The sequence below is a fragment of the Macaca mulatta genome, chromosome 1 (genome assembly GCF_049350105.2).
Source record: "Macaca mulatta isolate MMU2019108-1 chromosome 1, T2T-MMU8v2.0, whole genome shotgun sequence".
Taxonomy (NCBI): Eukaryota; Metazoa; Chordata; class Mammalia; order Primates; family Cercopithecidae; genus Macaca; species Macaca mulatta.
Genome location: NC_133406.1, coordinates 106,758,871 through 106,776,624, shown reverse-complemented (window position 1 = coordinate 106,776,624; position 17,754 = coordinate 106,758,871). Strand labels below are relative to the sequence as shown.

The window sequence follows — 17,754 nt, the reverse complement described above, 5'->3', positions numbered from 1 at the left end:
CCCATTAACCCTGTCCTCCCCATATCCTCAACACACTTTTCCCAGCCCAAAGAATCTTTGCAAACAGACTCCCCTGGTGTTTGCTGATCAGATACCAGCCAAGAGATGTCGGGTTTTCCCAGTCTCACCACCAGCCCTGCCTTTCTCCCCTAAAGATACCCAGACCCTGTCCCACCTCTCACAGTGGCGCTCTGTAAGAAACCAAGGTAGTCTTTGCTCAAACCTGAGCCCTTCCTTTTTCCCATGCCAAGAGTTAAAGAGATCCGACTCATTTCTAGGAGTCATAATAATAAACAAAATAAGAGCACTTGCTTCCATGCTAACAAACAAGATAGGAGAACCTACCCCCTTGGATCTCCTTCTGAACCCAGGTCTCCAACTGATGGTTCTTACACAGGTACAACCTGCAGGTAACTCCTGCTGTTTACCTGAGCTGAGCTGTGCGCTGAGGAGGAAGTAGCCTGGAATTTGGGGATCATCAGAACTGGAGAGGGACCTCAGAGATTTTCTTTTTTTTTTTTTTCTTTGAGACAGAGTCTTGCTCTGTCACCCACGCCGGAGTGCAATGGCGTGACCTTGGCTCACTGCAACCTCCACCTCCCAGGTTCAAGCAATTCTCCTGCCTCAGCCTCCCGAGTAGCTGGGACTGCAGGGGCCTGCCACCACGCCTGGCTAATTTTGTGTGTGTGTGTGTGTGTGTGTGTGTGTGTGTGTATTTTTAGTAGAGACGGGGTTTCACGTGTTAGCCAGGATGGTGTCAATCTCCTGACCTCATGCCTCTCAAAGTGCTGGGATTACTCACAGATTTTCTAATCCCTTGTCATTCAGATGAAGATGCCAAGGTCAGAGTAGAGAAGCCTCTTGTCCAACATCACACAGGTGGTTAGTGGCTTCAGCAGGACTAGTCTCAGCTGACTTGACTTTCAGGCAAGCGCCCATTGCATTGGACCACGGTGGGGACCGTGAGAGGGCAGGAGGGAAAGCAGACACAGAATAGCTCAGGGCCTTCATGCTCCTGGGAAGGGTTGACACCGGCCCCCTGGGCCACACCATGGGTTCTTTCCTTTTTCTCCCTTGGGACTTCCACCTGAGGAAGGCACAGGCAGAACACAACGTGGAGCTATCTGAATCCAGAGAGAAGGAAGGAGAAAAGGAGGTGGGAATTCAGCACAGGCAGAGACTGGGGAAAATGCTTCTGGGTGCTTTTTCATCCTCTTTTTCTAAATTCTATACAGTGTGGTTTTAACAATAAAGAGGATAATAAAAATACTCTAGGGGAGAGATTAAAATGACAGAACCAGCTGGGTGTGGTGGCACATGCCAATAGATGCAGCAACTCTGGAGGCTGGGGCGGGATGACGGCTTGAGCCCAGGAGGTTGAGGCTGCAGTGAGTTGATTGTGCTGCTGCACTCCAGGCTGGGTGACAGAGTGAGAATCTGTCTTTTCTTTTTTTAAGGGAGAGAGAAGAGTTGCTGTTTTTGTTTGTTTGTTTTTTGTTTTTGTTGTTGTTGTTTTTGAGACAGGATCTCACTTAGATTGCCCAGGCTGGAGTACAGTGGCGCCATCTTGGCTCACTGCAGCCTCTCAACCTCCCTGGGCTCAGGTGATTCTCCCACTTCAGCCTCCCGAGTAGCTAGGACTACAGGCACATGCCAGCACACTCAGCTAATTTTTTTTAGTATTTTTATTAGAGACAGGTTTCACCATGTTGCCCAGACTGGTCTTGAACTCATAGACTCAGGTGATCCACCCACCTCAGCCTCCCAAAGTGCTGGGAAAACAGGCATGAGCCACCACGCTCAGCCAGAGGAGATTTTTAGAATCTACTTTGAGTAGACTGAAAAGAAAGACCATGTTGAAGGAATGGTTTAACAGATAAAGAAAAAAAAAAATAATAAAAGAAAGTAAAAAGAAAAGAAAGACCAAAAAGAAAACAGAGGAGCAGATGTTAAAGGAGAGGTGGGGAGAAAATTCAACACCATCCTTGTAGTCCAGTGAGGAAACTGAGGCAGCAGCAGGACTTGGACAGCCACTCGGGCTCAGAGCCCAACCTTTTTTTTTTTTGAGTTGGAGTCTCGCTCTGTCGCCAGGTTATAGTGCCCTGGCACGACCTTGGCTCACTGCAAGCTCCGACTCCCTGGTTCAAGTGATTCCTCTGCCTCAGTGCCCCGAGTAGCTGGGATTACAGGCATGTGCCACCACTCCCAGCTAATTTTTATATTTTCAGTAGAGAAGAGGTTTCACCATGTTGGCCAGGATGGTCTCAAACTCCTGACCTCCTGATCCGCCCACCTCGGCCTCCTAAAGTGCTGGGATTACAGGCATGAGCCACCACGCCTGGCCGATCCCAACCTTTTAATAGGTCACTATAACCTGAGGGAGTGGGAAGACAGAGGGCTGGAAAGGTAAGAAGAGTGAGAAGTCATCTTTCTTGGACACTTGTCATGGCCACCCCAGGCCTCCCCGGCTCTCCTCATCTCATCCCCCAAGATGGGCTCCCTTTGGAAGCAGAAAAACTCCACCCACACTCCCAGAAGACCTCAGAAGCCTGACAGCAGTGACAAGACCACAGGCCCTAAAGAAAAAAGGAAAAGGAGAGTTAGAGGGAATGGAAGAAGGAAAAGAAGGAGAGATGCCCAGAGGGGGTTGGCAGCCGAGAGGAAGACCGGAGGAGCAGGGCTGGAGAGCTGGGCCCAAATCAGGACTGAGGCAGAGAAGTGGGGTGAGGGGGTGGGAGGAGGGACGATGGGGGTGATAGAGCCTCCCAGCTCTTCCTTCCCTCCCACTCTCCCTCCTCCTCTCTCTCTTTCATGATCTTGAAACAACCTTCAAGTCTGGGCTGGAGGCCCCAGGAGGCCAGTCACTTAGGAAACAAAACTGTTTCTTGGAGACCTTGAAAGCCCATCTGCAGCTGAGCAGCGTCCCCACCCCCTCCCTGTGCACACACATTCTCCCATGGACTCTCACGCACACCCACAGCCGGCTTCGCATGAGCTCCCCACTGGCCCACACGCACGCACACACGGACTCCACACTTGATCTTAGCCAAAAGGCCGAGAAGCGATGTGCACACACGGACTCACACGCACCTCTGTACTCATGCTTGCATACAGACAACCGATTCATAGCAGATTGGCCACACATCCGAATGAGTGTTGTCTTCTCCCCCGAGGAGCTCCTCCTTTGGAATGTGGTTTGGTACCACCATGCTGTCTCATACCACACGCAGGACCCAACGCTCAGGTCCTCCCAGTCATTAACTAGCACACATCCATACACAGGCACATGCACACTCCTGTCTGTCTCCAACTCTCTTGGTCTCTCTCTCTCTCTCACACACACACACACACACACACACACACTTCTTACCAACCAAACATTTGATTCAGGACCACTCCATCCCTACTCTGCCCTTGGTGGATCCCCCTCCTGATCTGTGACTTTCTCTCAGCCCACTCCCCAGCCCAGGCATCTTGGCCTTCCATCCTCCTGCTTTCAAGTCTTTCTTTCTCTCTCCTTTGCTCCTCTTACTCCAAGGGCCTGGATCCAAACTGGTACCGCTGACTGCATTTGAAGAAACAGTAGCCCAACCCAGGCACTCCAGATCAAGGGATCAGGTGTCTACACCTGTTAATGTCCTAGAGCCTGAGGTTCATGGTGGACAAGCTCTCACTGGGCAGGGAGGGTGGTGAGTGATGCATGGTGGAAGTATAGGCCCTGGGTGTCCTGCCCACTCTTTGATTTCTCTGAGCCCTAAATATGTGAGCAGCAGTGCCCCTCAGGCTGTGCTCTCGCCCAAATGCAGGGCATGGCAGGGAGCCCCAGCAGGCTCTAGGGGCAGTGGAAGGGCACATCCTTTCCGGTGTTGAGCTTAGCCACAGGGACCAGAGCCAGGGCCTTTGGAAGGACTGGGCAGTACTGGGAGGTGCCAGCAGGGGTGAGGGGTGGGATGAGAACGGTTCGAGTGCTTGAAGTTTGCACACCTTCAGATTTGGGAACTGATACTTTCTCTTCTATATCAGTTTGTGTCCTGGAGAGGGCTGGGCAGAAGATTATCCAGGAATTCCAACCCAGGAACCTAAGGAACAGGTGATTCCTAAACCCCAACTTACCATTTTGTCCCCGCAGCCCCCAGGCAAGGCTGCCCCAGTGTTGATGCCCTAGCTGCCTCGGGGCCACTCTGGAGTGACTTTGCTTCATACAGCCTCTCCTGATGTCTAACCACAGGCTTTCCCGCTACTCCCCTCTCACTCTCTCCTTAACACACAGGGGTTGAACTGGTATCTGTTCCCTTCATTGCTTCCTCCCTCTGCCCATTCTCTCCCAAGACCAAATCCGAGCTCAGTGACGGGGGCCATGAGACGGCCCTGTTGGCCCCATCCTACCCACCCTTTCTGACTGTAACCCAGAGCGGGAAGGAGGGTGGAAGTGAGATGTGACCTACCAGGGCCCTGTAATGGAAAATCTCAACTGCAGGCCCGGAGGGGGCCAGTTATTTAGGGAATTCAGATGTGAGCCTTGTGCCCTGAGAGTGGATTTGCTAGAGGAGGGGCTGATAATCCCTCTGCAGGGAGTTCCCTCTGGAGCCAGAGATGGACCCAGCCCCGCCAGCAGGCACCTTAGGCCTCTGGCCAAAGCCCCCCTTCCCTCCCTCCCTTCCTCTCTGCTTTCTTTGCACTCAGGACACTTAGACCTGCCCCGCTCCGCTGGCTTCCATCACTCCATCTCTGTGCCCAGAGAAACAGGGGCACTCCAGGGGAATCCTGTCCTCTGACTGTTCCCAGTAGAAGCGGGGAGCAGAATTTTTTTCTTTTCTCTCTGCCCCTTCTGGGTTCCCCTTCCTCTCTGTGCCCCTCATCCTTTGGCTTTTTCATCAAATGAGCAGCAACAACACCCCTAGACCAGCTGGTCCTTTCCTGGGTCATCTCATTGTCCCCAGTTTCTAGCTGGTATAAGGTTTAAGATACTCTTTCCAGCCCCAGGCAAAGCCTTAGGCATTTCTGGGATTGCTCGTGACTCTGATGGGCATCCTCACGCCTCAGACATTTTCAGTCTCCCCCACTTCACTGCAGAGAGGCCTATTCTCCAGCCTCAGTCCTGCATGCTGCAGATTTGCCTCCCCTTCCCCACTGGAAGAAGAAAACAGTCGCTCTCCTTTCTCGTTCACATGTCTGATATTTGCTATGATATTGACCTTCACACATATCTTAGAGGTTCTGTATTTTCCTCTCTTTTGTCTTCTCCCTAACGCTACTCACCAACCCCAGGCATAGATTCAGTCTAGAGCTCTTCCACAGCGATGAAACGATGAAACGGTGAAACGGTAAATGAGGGGTAAACAAAGCCCAGAGATGTTTCAGATGCCTGCTAGGAGTCCCACCGTTCCCCTCTAGCCCTGGTCTGCCCCTCCCTACCAGAGTCTTGATTCTCCTCCAAAACTTTGGAGAGGTTACACCTGGCAGGGTTTGGGGACACCCTCTCGCCTCCATCTCCAAACTTCCCGCTGCCTCCGGAGCCACCTTTGACTCCTCCTGGGCTCCCCTTCCAGGTGCCTCAAGTGCAGAGGTCAGCCTTCGGTTCAAGTTCTAACTATTTCTGGGCTTCAGTGTCCCTGCAACCTCTATCATAGAAGGAACAGAGTAGTCTATGTTTCTTTCTTTCCCTGGGAGGTTGGATGTAGACTCGGGAGACCTGAGTTCTGGCTCTGTCTTATCAATTCAAATTGTTTAATCTCTCTGAGCCTCAGTTTCCCCACTTGGAAAAGAAGAGTTAGGCCACATGGTCTCTGGCATCCTGGGATTCTGAGTCAACTGCTCCCCCTCAGCCAGATCCTAGGGGGCATATTCCCCCCACCTGGGGCCCAGGCCCACTTCCCTTCAGCCTCTCCCAGTTACAAGTGCCACAGGCCAGAGGGGTTGAGAGGAGCCAAGGGGGGGCATGCCGCGGGACAAATGGGCTGTCTAGGGCCAGTGGCTAAAGGGGCGGGAGGGGAGGAGTCCTCAGGGATCCTGTTTCAACAAACGTTTCTTTCGGAGGAGGGGAAGGCGGGGGAGAGGGGGAGAAGGACCTATTTAAAGCTACCCTGTTGCTTTGGCTGTCTCTGTCTGCCAGGGTCTCCGGCTGTCCCAGACGGGCTGGTGTGGGCTTGGGATCCTCCTGGTGACCTCTCCCGCTAAGGTCCCTCAGCCACTCTGCCCCAAGATGGGCCGTGGGGTGAGTATCCCTAAAGAGCAGGGGTCGCACTCTGGAGGGTGAGGGAGGCTGCCGAGGAAGGATGAAGTGAGAATGGGATGTGGAAGGAGAGGGAGAGAGAAGCTGAGTGGGATACTTGGAACTTGAAACTAACAGTCTCCAAACTACCAATGCGTGTACAGATCCCACGGCGGTCACATACCCTAGTGCTCTCCTCTCCTCTGCCTGCCCCTGGCCCCCTGCCCACAGTTAGACCCACAGCCCACCACACACACCCCTTCCATCTCTCCCTCCACCCCACTCCCACATCTCTAGCCCTTCCCTGCGGCAGTCCTTCCTCTCACTGCATCTCCCGGCCTCCCAGCTGAAAGGATGTTTGGCACCGCGAGTCCTCGTCTTTGCCACCCCCTGAAAATACCCATTCCTCTGGGAGTCGTAGCCTGAGAGGTTGGGGGTCCATTTTGAGCTTAGAGAGGGGCAGTGGAGCATCCGGCTCCCAGAGTCACCAAGCAGTTCCGGACACCAGTTCCAGGGGCCCTGAGTGCCAAGGACAGCTGGGCGGGGTGTGGGGAGGAAGAGCATCGCGCCCCAGCCCCTACCCCAGCACCCCTCCGGATGTCCCGAGCAGCATTGTCCGTGGGCTCCAAGCCATGGGCTTTGAGGACTTTCCCAAAGGCTGATGACAGTGACCCCCCCAGTCCACCCGTCCATGGCATTCTGCAGCAATGGCTACACCAAAGGGAAGATTAACAACCTCAATGGGGCGGGCAGGGAGAGGGCTTTGAATTCTTGGAAATGAAATTCCCATATGGAGAAGAGTGGCCCAGTCCCTTTACATGCTGTGCCTGGCTGCTTTCCTTTTGTGGAATACTGGCAAAAGAGGACACAGAGGGAAAGGGCATGCTGAGGAACAGGAGGGTGTGAGGAAGACTGTGCCTAGGGGGAGCCATGGGTGTTTCTGGGCCCAGGAGGAGTCAGGCAAGGACGTGTTATTGCACCGAGTTGAACAGCTGGGAAATCTTGAGCCTGGACACCAGGGTTCCTGAGCTAGAGTGGGAGCCATAAATAGAATCAGAGTGCATGCATGTATCTGCATGTCTGTGTCTGTGTGTGTGTGAGTGTGTGTGTGTCCTGACCACGTGTTCTCCATAGGCGGGGAGTCCTGCAGTTACTCATGGATGAGTACCTGTGTTTGTGTCTCAGCAGGCAAATTTGTAAATGTACAAGCCTTCAAGCCTGCACAAGCATAAATGTCACTGTGTGGGGTGCTTGAGAGTCTGTGAGCCTGCCCTTAGGAGCTGTGAGGTATGGGTTTCATGGAGGAAGAGGTCATAGCTGCGGGAAGATACACAGTCTTGGGACCTTCAGCTGCATCTTGACATCTCTGGCTCCCCATGGAAAGGGCATCCCCAGCTGAGATGCAGGGCCTCTGAGAAGAGGCAGGGGTTAAAGGATCAGATAAGCCCTTCACTTCCCCCATCCAAGTGAAGAGAGAAGGAGGGAAGGTAGCCCCCTACCCTGCTCCATCTCAGAGCAAGGTAGACCCAGCTCAGGAGGTCCTGCTTAGGAGGTAATGAGACCTCAACTTTTCCAGTCTATCTTTTTCCCCTAGAACCCCAAAACTCCCCTTAATCACCATCCTCAGTTGCTGTGGGTGATGCAATAACAAGATGAGGAGCAGGTCTAGGCTGTTTAAATTAACAGTCTGGGTGAGGTGGGGGTACTTAGGACCTGGAGCTTAGAGTTCAACCTACCAGAGACCCCTGAAGAGGGAAAGCATCTGCTACCCACAACCTGTTCTAGGGATGATTTTGCCTCCAATCCCTTCTCCCCTGCATCTCCACTGCAGAGGCAGTCTTAACTGTCCCCCCATTACCCAGTGGCTGTGAAGGGCAGCGTGGGAGCTGGGGGAAGGGACGACACTGGTGGGAGGGAGCGCAGCCTGCTCCAGCTGCCACCGAGAGGCTGAGATGGGGGGAGCGTTGGCGGATTCCCAGCTGCCCCCACTCTGTCCCAGCCTCTGGCTTTCTCAAAAAGGACTCTCTGTTCTCCTTCAGCATTCAAGACCTAGAGAGGAGGACTTGTGGTTGGGGGAGGGAGGAGCAGAGGGAGGTTGGGGGGGTCCTTGCTTCCTCTCTTTCTTTCTTGCCTGGGCAGCCGCTGGCCCCAAATCTCTGCAGGCTCCTGGCTGCAGAGCCTGAGATCCTTGCCAGGACAGAAGGAGGGGGAAGGGGCAGTGTGTCCCAAGTTTTCAGCCTGCCGGAAAACCGGGCAGGAGCTTGGGGAAAGCAGGCACTGCATGGAGCTGCTTAGCTCAGCCACAATCCAGCATGCCAAAGTGCATGGACCAGCAAGTTTTTAAAAAGCATGCATTTGATTCCAATTTTGTGAAATTTATTTTGCATCTGAATATACAGAAATTCCTCTGCACCCTGCTCCTCTACCCACAGACCCAGCGCTGTTCCTCTGTGTATGCCCAGGCCCTCTTCTGTCCCTGAAGTTCCTGAGGGTCACACTGAAGCTCAACCAGCCTGATCTCTTGCCTCTGGTCCTTTGATTGCATTTCATCCTTTTCTCAGCTCTGTCCCACCACAGACAGTTAGTGAATCTAAAGCACTTCAATCCATTCAATTAAATGAATCCTCTTAGGTCACCCAGGAAAGGGAGAGGTAGAACCATTCAAAAGCCTTTCCCCATCCCTTCCATTGGGCTGCTCGGTCTCCCCAAGAAGATCAGGCTTTAGGAAGCCAAAATTATGCCAGATTCACAGATGCTTCAGGTGGAGACAAATGCACAATTTGACTGGTCACCTTTTCTGAGAAGAGCACTTCTGAGCAACACAGCCTCTAAAAGCTCATATCCTTTTAAATCACTGGTATCTTGGGACCAACAGTGTTGACTTCTCCCTGCATTCCCCACCCCTACCCTTGCTTCTGATTGTACTGGTCAGACTTCTACCTCTCTAGATGCTGAATTGGTGACCTCTTATGAACAAGACAACTGCCACACTTCTGGGATTGCTCCTGACTCTGATAAGTAAAAAATGCATTACCCTGGAGCACAAAAGACTTAGGGCAGTGAAGCTCTTCCATATGATACCACAATGGTGGATACACGTAACTATACATTTGTCCAAACCCATAGAATGTACACTAAGAGTGAACTCAAACTTAAACTCTGGGCTTTGGACCATAAAGATGTGTCAATGCAGGTTCATGATTGCAACAAATGTACCACTCTGATGCAGGGTGTTGATAGTGGGTGAGGCTGTGCATGTGTGGGGGCAGGAGATATATAAGAACTTTCTCTACTTCCCACTCAATTTTGCTGTGAACCAAAAACTTGCTCCAAAAAAGTATATTTTTTAAAAAGCAAACAAAACCCCCAAAACTCCATTATCCTGCAAAAAAAAAAAAAAAAAAAAGAAGAAAAAAAAAAGGGCAAACACCTTGGCTGTGGATCCTACCCAGGTATCCACTCTTCATGGGAAACAAAAATTACATCATAGTGTGGGAAAGCTAATTCCTGAAAGCCTAGTGCAGACTTTGCAGAATCCAGTGGAGAAACAGGCACCAGGTGGAAACTGAGAAGCCCCTCTATGACAAGGACTCTATTTCCTGAGGGAAGTGGGAGGAGAGAAGACTGGGGCAGAAGAGGAAGAAGGTACCTTTTTGGGAACTTTTCATGGCTGCCCAGGCCTTCCTCAGCCTCTATCCTATTCTATCACCCCAAGAGGGCCTCCTCTTAGAAGGAAAGATTTCCCACCCTCTCCCCCAGAAGTTCCCTGTGAGACCCTGGAAGGCTGGTGGTGGTGAGCCCACAGGCCCTGGACTGGAAGGAAAATCAGGAGCCTCATAAGGCTACAATTAAAATGTCCATCTGGTCAGGCGCTGTGACTCACACCTATAATCCCAGCATTCTGGGAGGCTGAGGTGGGAGGATCACCTGAGCCTAGGCAATATAGTGAGACCTTATATCTAAAAAAAAAAAAAAAGAAAAAGAAAGAAAGAAAATTGTTTTAAATTAGTTGAGTGTGGTGGTGCATGCTTGCGGCCCCAGCTACTTGAGAGGCTGAGGTGGGAGAATTGCTTGAGCCCTAGAAGCGGAGAGTGCAGTAAGCTGAAAATGTACACTGCGTTCCATCCTGGGTGACAGAGTGAGACCCTGTCTCAAGGGAAAAAAAAGTCCCTCTGATTCACCAGATAACCCAGGAATGTCTAGACTTAAAAGCTATATAAATTGTAGTTTTAGATTTATTCTCAGATACAATTTCTTTTGTTTTGGGACAAATGGGGCTCAGTTCCCATGTTACCCAATTGTGCTTTGAGGGGTCCAGTCCTTTGAGTTGCCTCCTGTCTAGTAACGGGCAGGCCTGCCCAGCAGGATGGAGAGGGCTCCCAGCACAACCCCTGTCTCCACTTCCTGGGCATTACCTGACTCTCCAGCTACTGCCTCCTCTCAGTCCATCAGGCCTGCTCTTTCCACGCCTACCATTCCACCACCAGACCTTCTCTTCTGGACACGTTCCTGCCTAACCCCCTGGCTCCCCTAAGACTCTTACTCCCCCAAGTTCCTGAGTATTTCTAGCCCTCTCTAAGTAAAATTGCCATGGTGTTGGGCTAAGACATTCCTACAGAGTGATTCTACTCCCTCGACAATCCCCCACAAAACCCTGTCCACTCCCTTCCAAAATTTTCCCAAATAGTGTAGGATACAGGTTTTCAAAAGTTTTGTTTTGTTTTGTATTTAGCAGCAGGGTCCTTTCAGCGAACAAAATCTTAGCAGACACCCAAGCATTAAACAGCTCAAGTGGTGCTTTTCAGTCCTGAGCCCCTCACCCTTCTCTGAAACTCACATGGGAGCCCCTGGTTCTGCCAATAGTCTACAAACTGAGGGCCTAGGGTCCCTCACCCTCCATCCCCCCCGGTCTCCCCAAAGGCAGCCACTGTTTTTGAACCCACCACCCCCACTGCCTGGGCTCCCTGGCTAAGTGGTGGGAATGGAGGCTCCAGCCCCTCTCCTCCCTGACCCTCTGGCTCTCCCTTCCTCCCGCAGGCCGGCCGTGAGTACTCACCTGCCGCCACCACGGCAGAGAATGGGGGCGGCAAGAAGAAACAGAAGGAGAAGGAACTGGATGAGCTGAAGAAGGAGGTGGCAATGGTGAGGGAACTGCTGGGCCGTGGAGGAGGGGCCCCATGCTGGGAGAGCTGTCCCTGCAGCCCTCAGAGGCTCAGAGAAACTCCGTGTCCCCCCATGCTGCTTACCTCACCCCTGCGCCCTGCAGTGCCCTCATATGCATCTTAGATACCTCCTCCCCAAAATAACTCGCCCTCCCTTCCCTTCCCCAGGATGACCACAAGCTGTCCTTGGATGAGCTGGGCCGCAAATACCAAGTGGACCTGTCCAAGGTGAGTGGAGGAGCTTCTAGGGAAGGAACAAAAGAGGCAAGGAAACCATGCAGCATCAAGGTGGCAGGAGCCTTAAAACTGTAATCCAGCCTTCTTTACAGATGAGGAAACTGAGGCCCAGAAATAAGGGACTGGCCCAAGGTCATGTGGCTAGTTGGTGGCACAGACAGAACTAGAATCTGGATCCCCTGCATCCTAGCCCAAAGCTCTCTCCCTGTATGCCCTAGAAGCCAGGACTCCCTATGACCGAGACCCCAGAGGGCCTCCAGGCAGGGCCCTTCCCTATACCCCAAGCAACTTCAGTTGCACACAGCCTTCCACAGAGCTGACAGCTGACGCACATGGGCTGACAGCCCATTCCTGTGGTTACAGTGATTTGCTGGGCCCCTGCTACATGTGTGACATTGTGATAGATGCGTTACATACATTTCTCTAATCTTTACAACAACCCTTTGAGATAGATATTGCAGACCTGTTTATTAAACAAAGGAGATGCAGAGAGGGAGAGTAACTTCCCAAGGTCACGTGAACAGTAACTGGTACAATCAATTGCTAAGCCCTTCAATTAAAAATTTGTTTAAAAATCATTAATCAAAAAATGCTGGGTGTGGTGGCTCATGCCTATAATTCTAGCACTTTGAGGGGCCGAGGCAGGCAGATCACTAGAGGTCAGCAGTTTGAGACCAGCCTGGGCAACATGGCGAAACCCCATCTCTACTAAAAATACAAAAATTAACTGGGCACACTGATGGGCACCTGTAATCCCAGCTACTCGGGAGGCTGAAGCAGGAGAATCGCTTGAACCCAGGAGGCGGAGGTTTCAGTGAGCCGAGATCGTACTCCAGACTGGGCGACAGAGTGAGACTCCATCTCAAAACAAACAAACAAACAAAAATTTAGTGGATGTATATCTCCTTTATGGGCCTTCCCTGCCTGCTCTGTCTAAAATTCTATGCCCCTATTCCTTTACCTTACTTTATTTTCCTTAGTAACGCTTTTCACTATCTGGCACTAATATATTTGTTTATTGTGTGTCACCTCTCCAGATCATAAGCTCCTCAAGGGCAGGGACTTTGTTGGTCTTGTCCATCTCTGCATCCCCAGGGTGACAATTGTGCCCGGCAGTGGATACATATTTATTAAATGAATGAATGAATGAATGAATGAAAAAAAAAAAAGAAATGGTCCCTGCTTTAAAGGAGCTCAAAGTCTAGTAGCAGAAAAAATGCAGTCATAGGATTCCAACGCAATATGGTGAGTGCAGCTCTAGAATCAAGTATAGAACACCATGGGGAACCAGAAAGAAGCATCTGAGCCAGCCTGGGGCTGAGGGAATAGGGCCAGGCGAGGCTTTCTGTGGAAAGTGTCAGGTGATTGCCAAAGTTGTGTGACACTGACACACACCAGGGTGTGGAAGTGCCCACCTGTAGTCCCAGCTACTTGAGAGGCTGAGGTGGAAGGATTGCTTGAGCCCAGGGTTCGAGGCTGCAGTGAGCTATAATTGCACCACTGCACTCCAGCCTGGGCAACACAGCAAAAACCCATCTCTTAAAAAAATCTAGGACTCTCCTAGAATCCTTGATAAAACAATCTGAAGGAAGAGAGATGGGGGAAAAAACAATTGAGGTGTCTTTCCAGGGAGCTTATCCAGACTGCCTCCAGGGGAGATGTTATAGTCCTAACCATAGGTGTTGTCTCAATCCAATAAAATTAGGGGTGGAGCCCAGTCAAACCCTTCTCAGCCCTCAAGCCCTCCAAGTTGCATCACAAATGCCACCTCCTCCATGTGGTCTCTCCTGATGGTCCCCCACCCCTTCCAACCAGGTGGGACTTTCCACCTGGGCCTTCTTCCCATGCCCGGGAGCTGAAGGGATGGGCATGGTGAGGGGCTGGATTGCTCTGGATGCGTGCCCCTACGCCTCTCCTTGCTCCCTCAGGGCCTCACCAACCAGCGGGCTCAGGACATTCTGGCTCGAGATGGGCCCAATGCCCTAACGCCACCTCCCACAACCCCTGAGTGGGTCAAGTTCTGCCGTCAGCTTTTCGGAGGGTTCTCCATCCTGCTGTGGATTGGGGCCATCCTCTGCTTCCTGGCCTACGGCATCCAGGCTGCCATGGAGGATGAACCATCCAACGACAATGTGAGCCCACACGCCTGAGCCCTGGAACAGCCCGTGATTGTCCTCTAATCCTGAATCCCCAACATAGTTGGGGGGTGGGCAGGAAACAAGGCCCTCACATCACAGTCCTACAGATGCCCCCGCACCTTGGGCTGGAAAGGGGTGAGGCTTCTATACGTATTTGTAAAGCACTCCCCCCACACAGCACACACACATTCACATACTCATTAATTAATGAAACAATCTCTCCCTGTTCCTCCTCACTTAAGGGAGCCTGTCTGTATGCCTGGGTCTTCATCCGCTAGCAAAATCCCAACCCTGGGAACATCCTAAGACTTTCTCTCCTGTTTCTAGTCTTAGCAGGCTTGAGGTTGGCAGATCAAGGGGGAGGTTAGTGAGAAGGGCTTTCCTCTACCATCATCACTCTCAGTCACAGACAAAGGTATGGGCTCTCATCTTGGATGGCACTGCCTGCTCATCCCAAGTGGCAGCTGCCCCTTTAGGGTTGGGGGGAAGGTCAGGTCCCTGAAACTCTTTCTCCTTACCAGCTATATCTGGGTGTGGTGCTGGCAGCTGTGGTCATTGTCACTGGCTGCTTCTCCTACTACCAGGAGGCCAAAAGCTCCAAGATCATGGATTCCTTCAAGAACATGGTACCTCAGGTAAGATGGCAGGGCCGGGCTCTGGGCTAGGGTGTAAAGTTTTGGCAAGAGTCCAGCTCATCTTCTGTCAACTCCTGTGCTCTAAGATGGAGATGGGCAGAAAAGATCCTCCAACTTTCCATGCCAGCCCCTAATTTTTCATGGGGCTTCTCCTTCTGCTTGGCTGGGGGGGAGGCCAGCAGGAGAATAAGGCAGGGGCAGAGACAAGCATTTTATGCGCTGCCTGTGGCTCCCCACAGCAAGCCCTTGTGATCCGGGAGGGAGAGAAGATTCAGATCAATGCAGAGGAAGTGGTGGTGGGAGACCTGGTGGAGGTGAAGGGCGGAGACCGCGTCCCTGCTGACCTCCGGATCATCTCTTCTCATGGCTGTAAGGTGAGGAGGTCATACCGGAGCAAGCACTTGAGTCTAAGGAGCAGGCTGTGTGCACAGCTGAGAGGGGTCCAGTGAGGTTTAAAGGTGGAGAGACCCAGGTCCAAATGTCAACACCTTGCCTATGCCCCTGTTAAACCTTCTCTCAGTGTGGGGGGCTTGTGCAGTGCCTCCTTGCATCTGTGTGTTACAAATGCTTTATGCCCCAGGTATTTCTTTGTTGTCCACTTTTTAGCAATCATGTAATGAGTACCAATTATGTGTCAGCTGCTTTATATGTGTTCACATGTGCTATCTGATGTAATTCTGAAAGGGTGGTATAATCATGCAGGGCTGCTGCATGTGGCCACACACATTGCATTCTGAATGACCCCAGGAGGTGCATTTTCATAAACTTCAGTTAGTGGCTCCCCCTGTGGTTGTGCAAGGCAGCGATTCTGTTTACATTCCCCATTTTACAGTTGAGTACGTGGAGGTTCTGTTGGTTAAGCAAGTAACCTAAGGTCACATAAGAAGTCAGGAGGAGTCAGAATTCCAAACCAGAGCAGGGGCAATAGATGAGTAATGCCATAAATATGTGATGAGGGCAAGTGTAACTTTGTTCCTCATGTCATGAAGATTGAATGTGGTTGGAGGTGGTTCAGGAGACAGCTGTGTGCATACAAGTGGCTCTGCCAGTCTGATGACTATGCACCCCTTCCTCCTCAGGTGGATAACTCATCCCTAACAGGAGAGTCGGAGCCCCAGACCCGCTCCCCTGAGTTCACCCATGAGAACCCCCTGGAAACCCGCAATATCTGTTTCTTCTCCACCAACTGTGTTGAAGGTGAGAAGCCAGCCTGCACCCCGTAGGAAAGAGTCTGAATCCTAAATCCACGGTCAGGAGGAAGGGCTCTGGTAGTACTTATCTGGCAAAAGCTCTGCCATTGGTGGCGCAATTGAGGAGTCAGGAGGCCCTGAATATTATGGAAACACCCTCCAGAAAGCAGGGTCTTGGCTGGGGGCAGCCTGACTCCATGGGAAATATGTCTCCCTTCCCCAGGGAGATCTCTGTTCTGTCCACCCCAAGGACTGAGTGGATTCCAAAGCTTTCAGGTATCGGGTTAAGAACCCCTTACACATGCGCGCACACAGATGCACATACACTCAGAACCAACCTGGATTCTTAGGAGTCTTTGGATTTGATTGATGCTTCGATTCCTTGTGGTTCTGGGCCTAGCTTCCTCCTTCTCTAACCTTTGCTTTGACCAGAGCCCCAGGGTGTGGGAGTGCCAGGAAGGCATTCCGGCCTGGTGACCACTTGGGCCCTACTTCAGGCTGCTTCTAAACCTTTGTTACACCAAAAGACATGTTTCACCATGCACAGACTATCCAGTTTGCCCCATCCCTGTTCTGGGTTCTAGAGATAAACAAAGGTCAATAAGAACTCCCAGAGCTGCCATCACTTAACGGCAGGGGTCCAAGCACAACTGAAACCTGTGTCCTCTGTGGTCAAGCCAGTGAGCAGAGTCAGGGCTGACTCAGAGAAGGAGTAGGAGGAAAAAGACAGAAAGAGGCCTCAGTAGACCAATGGCCTCTGAAAATAGGGCAAAGAAGGCCTCATATCCCAATCCACACTTCCCCTATCCATTACTCATTTCTCCTCAGTATATTATGTTTGTCTGGATTTTTTTTTCCCCTCCTTCCACAAGTTGGAACCACAGTCACTGCCTAGAATCCACGAGGGATTGGTTCCAGGACCCCCTTGGTTACCAAAATCCGAGGATGCTCAAGCCCCTGATATGAAATGGCATAATATTTGCATATGACCTGCGCACATCCTCCCATATACTTTAAATCACCTCTAGATTACTTATAATACTGAGTGCAATGAAATTTTTATACTGTTTTCATTTTAAATTTGTATTATTTATTGTTGCATTGTTATTTTTATTTAGCTCCAAATATTTTCCATCTGAGATTGGTTGAATCTGTGAACGTGGAATCTGTGAATACGGAGAGCCAACTGTACAAATCAAAATCACCACACATTACATTTCCTAAGTTTTTTTTTGTTTTGCTTTTGAGACAGGATCTTGCTTTGTCACCCAGACTGGAGTGCAGTGGTGCGATCGCAGCTCACTGCAGCCTTGACCTCCCAGGCTCAAGCGATCTCCCACCTCAGCCTCCAGAGTAGTTGGGACTACAGGCGTGTAACACCACACCCAGCTAATATATATATATATATATATATGTTAGATATGGGGTCTCACTATGTTACCCAGGCTGATCTCAAACTCCTGGGCTCAAGTGATCCTCCTACCTCAGTCTCCCAAAGTGCTGGGATTACAGGCGTGAGCCACTGAGCCTGGCCAAATTTCCTAAATTTTTAATGCACTGAGATTTTGAAATTTACATTTCCCACAATTGATTTATTCAGAAATGCCTAGTAATATATTCCTATTGCTTACTCTGCGATTGGCTTTGAAAAGCAGAAAGGAAATAAATGAGATATTTGTTGGGCACCCACTATGTTCCAGGCACTGGTCTAAGTATATTAGAGCATGATCTCATCTAAATATCAAAACAACACCGAGATAGGAATTCAAGCAAGGATTCAAACCCAAATTTGGCTGGCTCCAATGTGCCTGCTTTCTTCAATACACCACCCTTCCTTCCTGGAAGACCCCTGTGATGTCACACAAGGGTTAGCAATTGCCTGACTTCCTCTATAGAGATTCATGCCTAATGTTGAGAAAGAAAAATCTTAAGACTGATTGGAAAATCCATAATGAGTACTTTACTTTGTGTCCATAATACACTTTTGGATGGTATCAAGTATGGGATTGATTTTACCAAAATGCCACAGGCAATTTTTATTTATTGAATTTCCTCTATTTGACCTTTGAGATTATTTGCAAGCTTCTCCCCAGGCTCAAGTACAAGAGAAAATAGTTTGCTATTGTATTGATTCTGGGATTGGCGATCTATCCAGGGAAAGGAAGGTCAAGTGGGGACAAT

At 50.8% G+C, this 17,754-nt stretch overlaps 1 protein-coding gene across 19 annotated transcripts in view; it reads left to right on the top strand.

The window, feature by feature from the left end:
• The window catches only part of ATP1A2 (ATPase Na+/K+ transporting subunit alpha 2), a 74,241-nt gene that overhangs the window by 40,205 nt on the left and 16,282 nt on the right, over window positions 1-17,754 (top strand). For 3 of the 19 annotated variants that reach the window (XR_013415612.1, XM_077997368.1, XM_077997471.1), the window contains exons 1-7: window positions 6,100-6,214; window positions 11,249-11,353; window positions 11,542-11,601; window positions 13,539-13,742; window positions 14,270-14,383; window positions 14,623-14,757; window positions 15,463-15,580. Coding sequence is in view for 15 of the 19 variants with exons in the window: in XM_077997368.1 (XP_077853494.1) it covers window positions 6,203-6,214; window positions 11,249-11,353; window positions 11,542-11,601; window positions 13,539-13,742; window positions 14,270-14,383; window positions 14,623-14,757; window positions 15,463-15,580 (748 nt within the window). In the remaining 4 variants the exon portion in view is untranslated. 19 annotated transcript variants of the gene reach the window in all.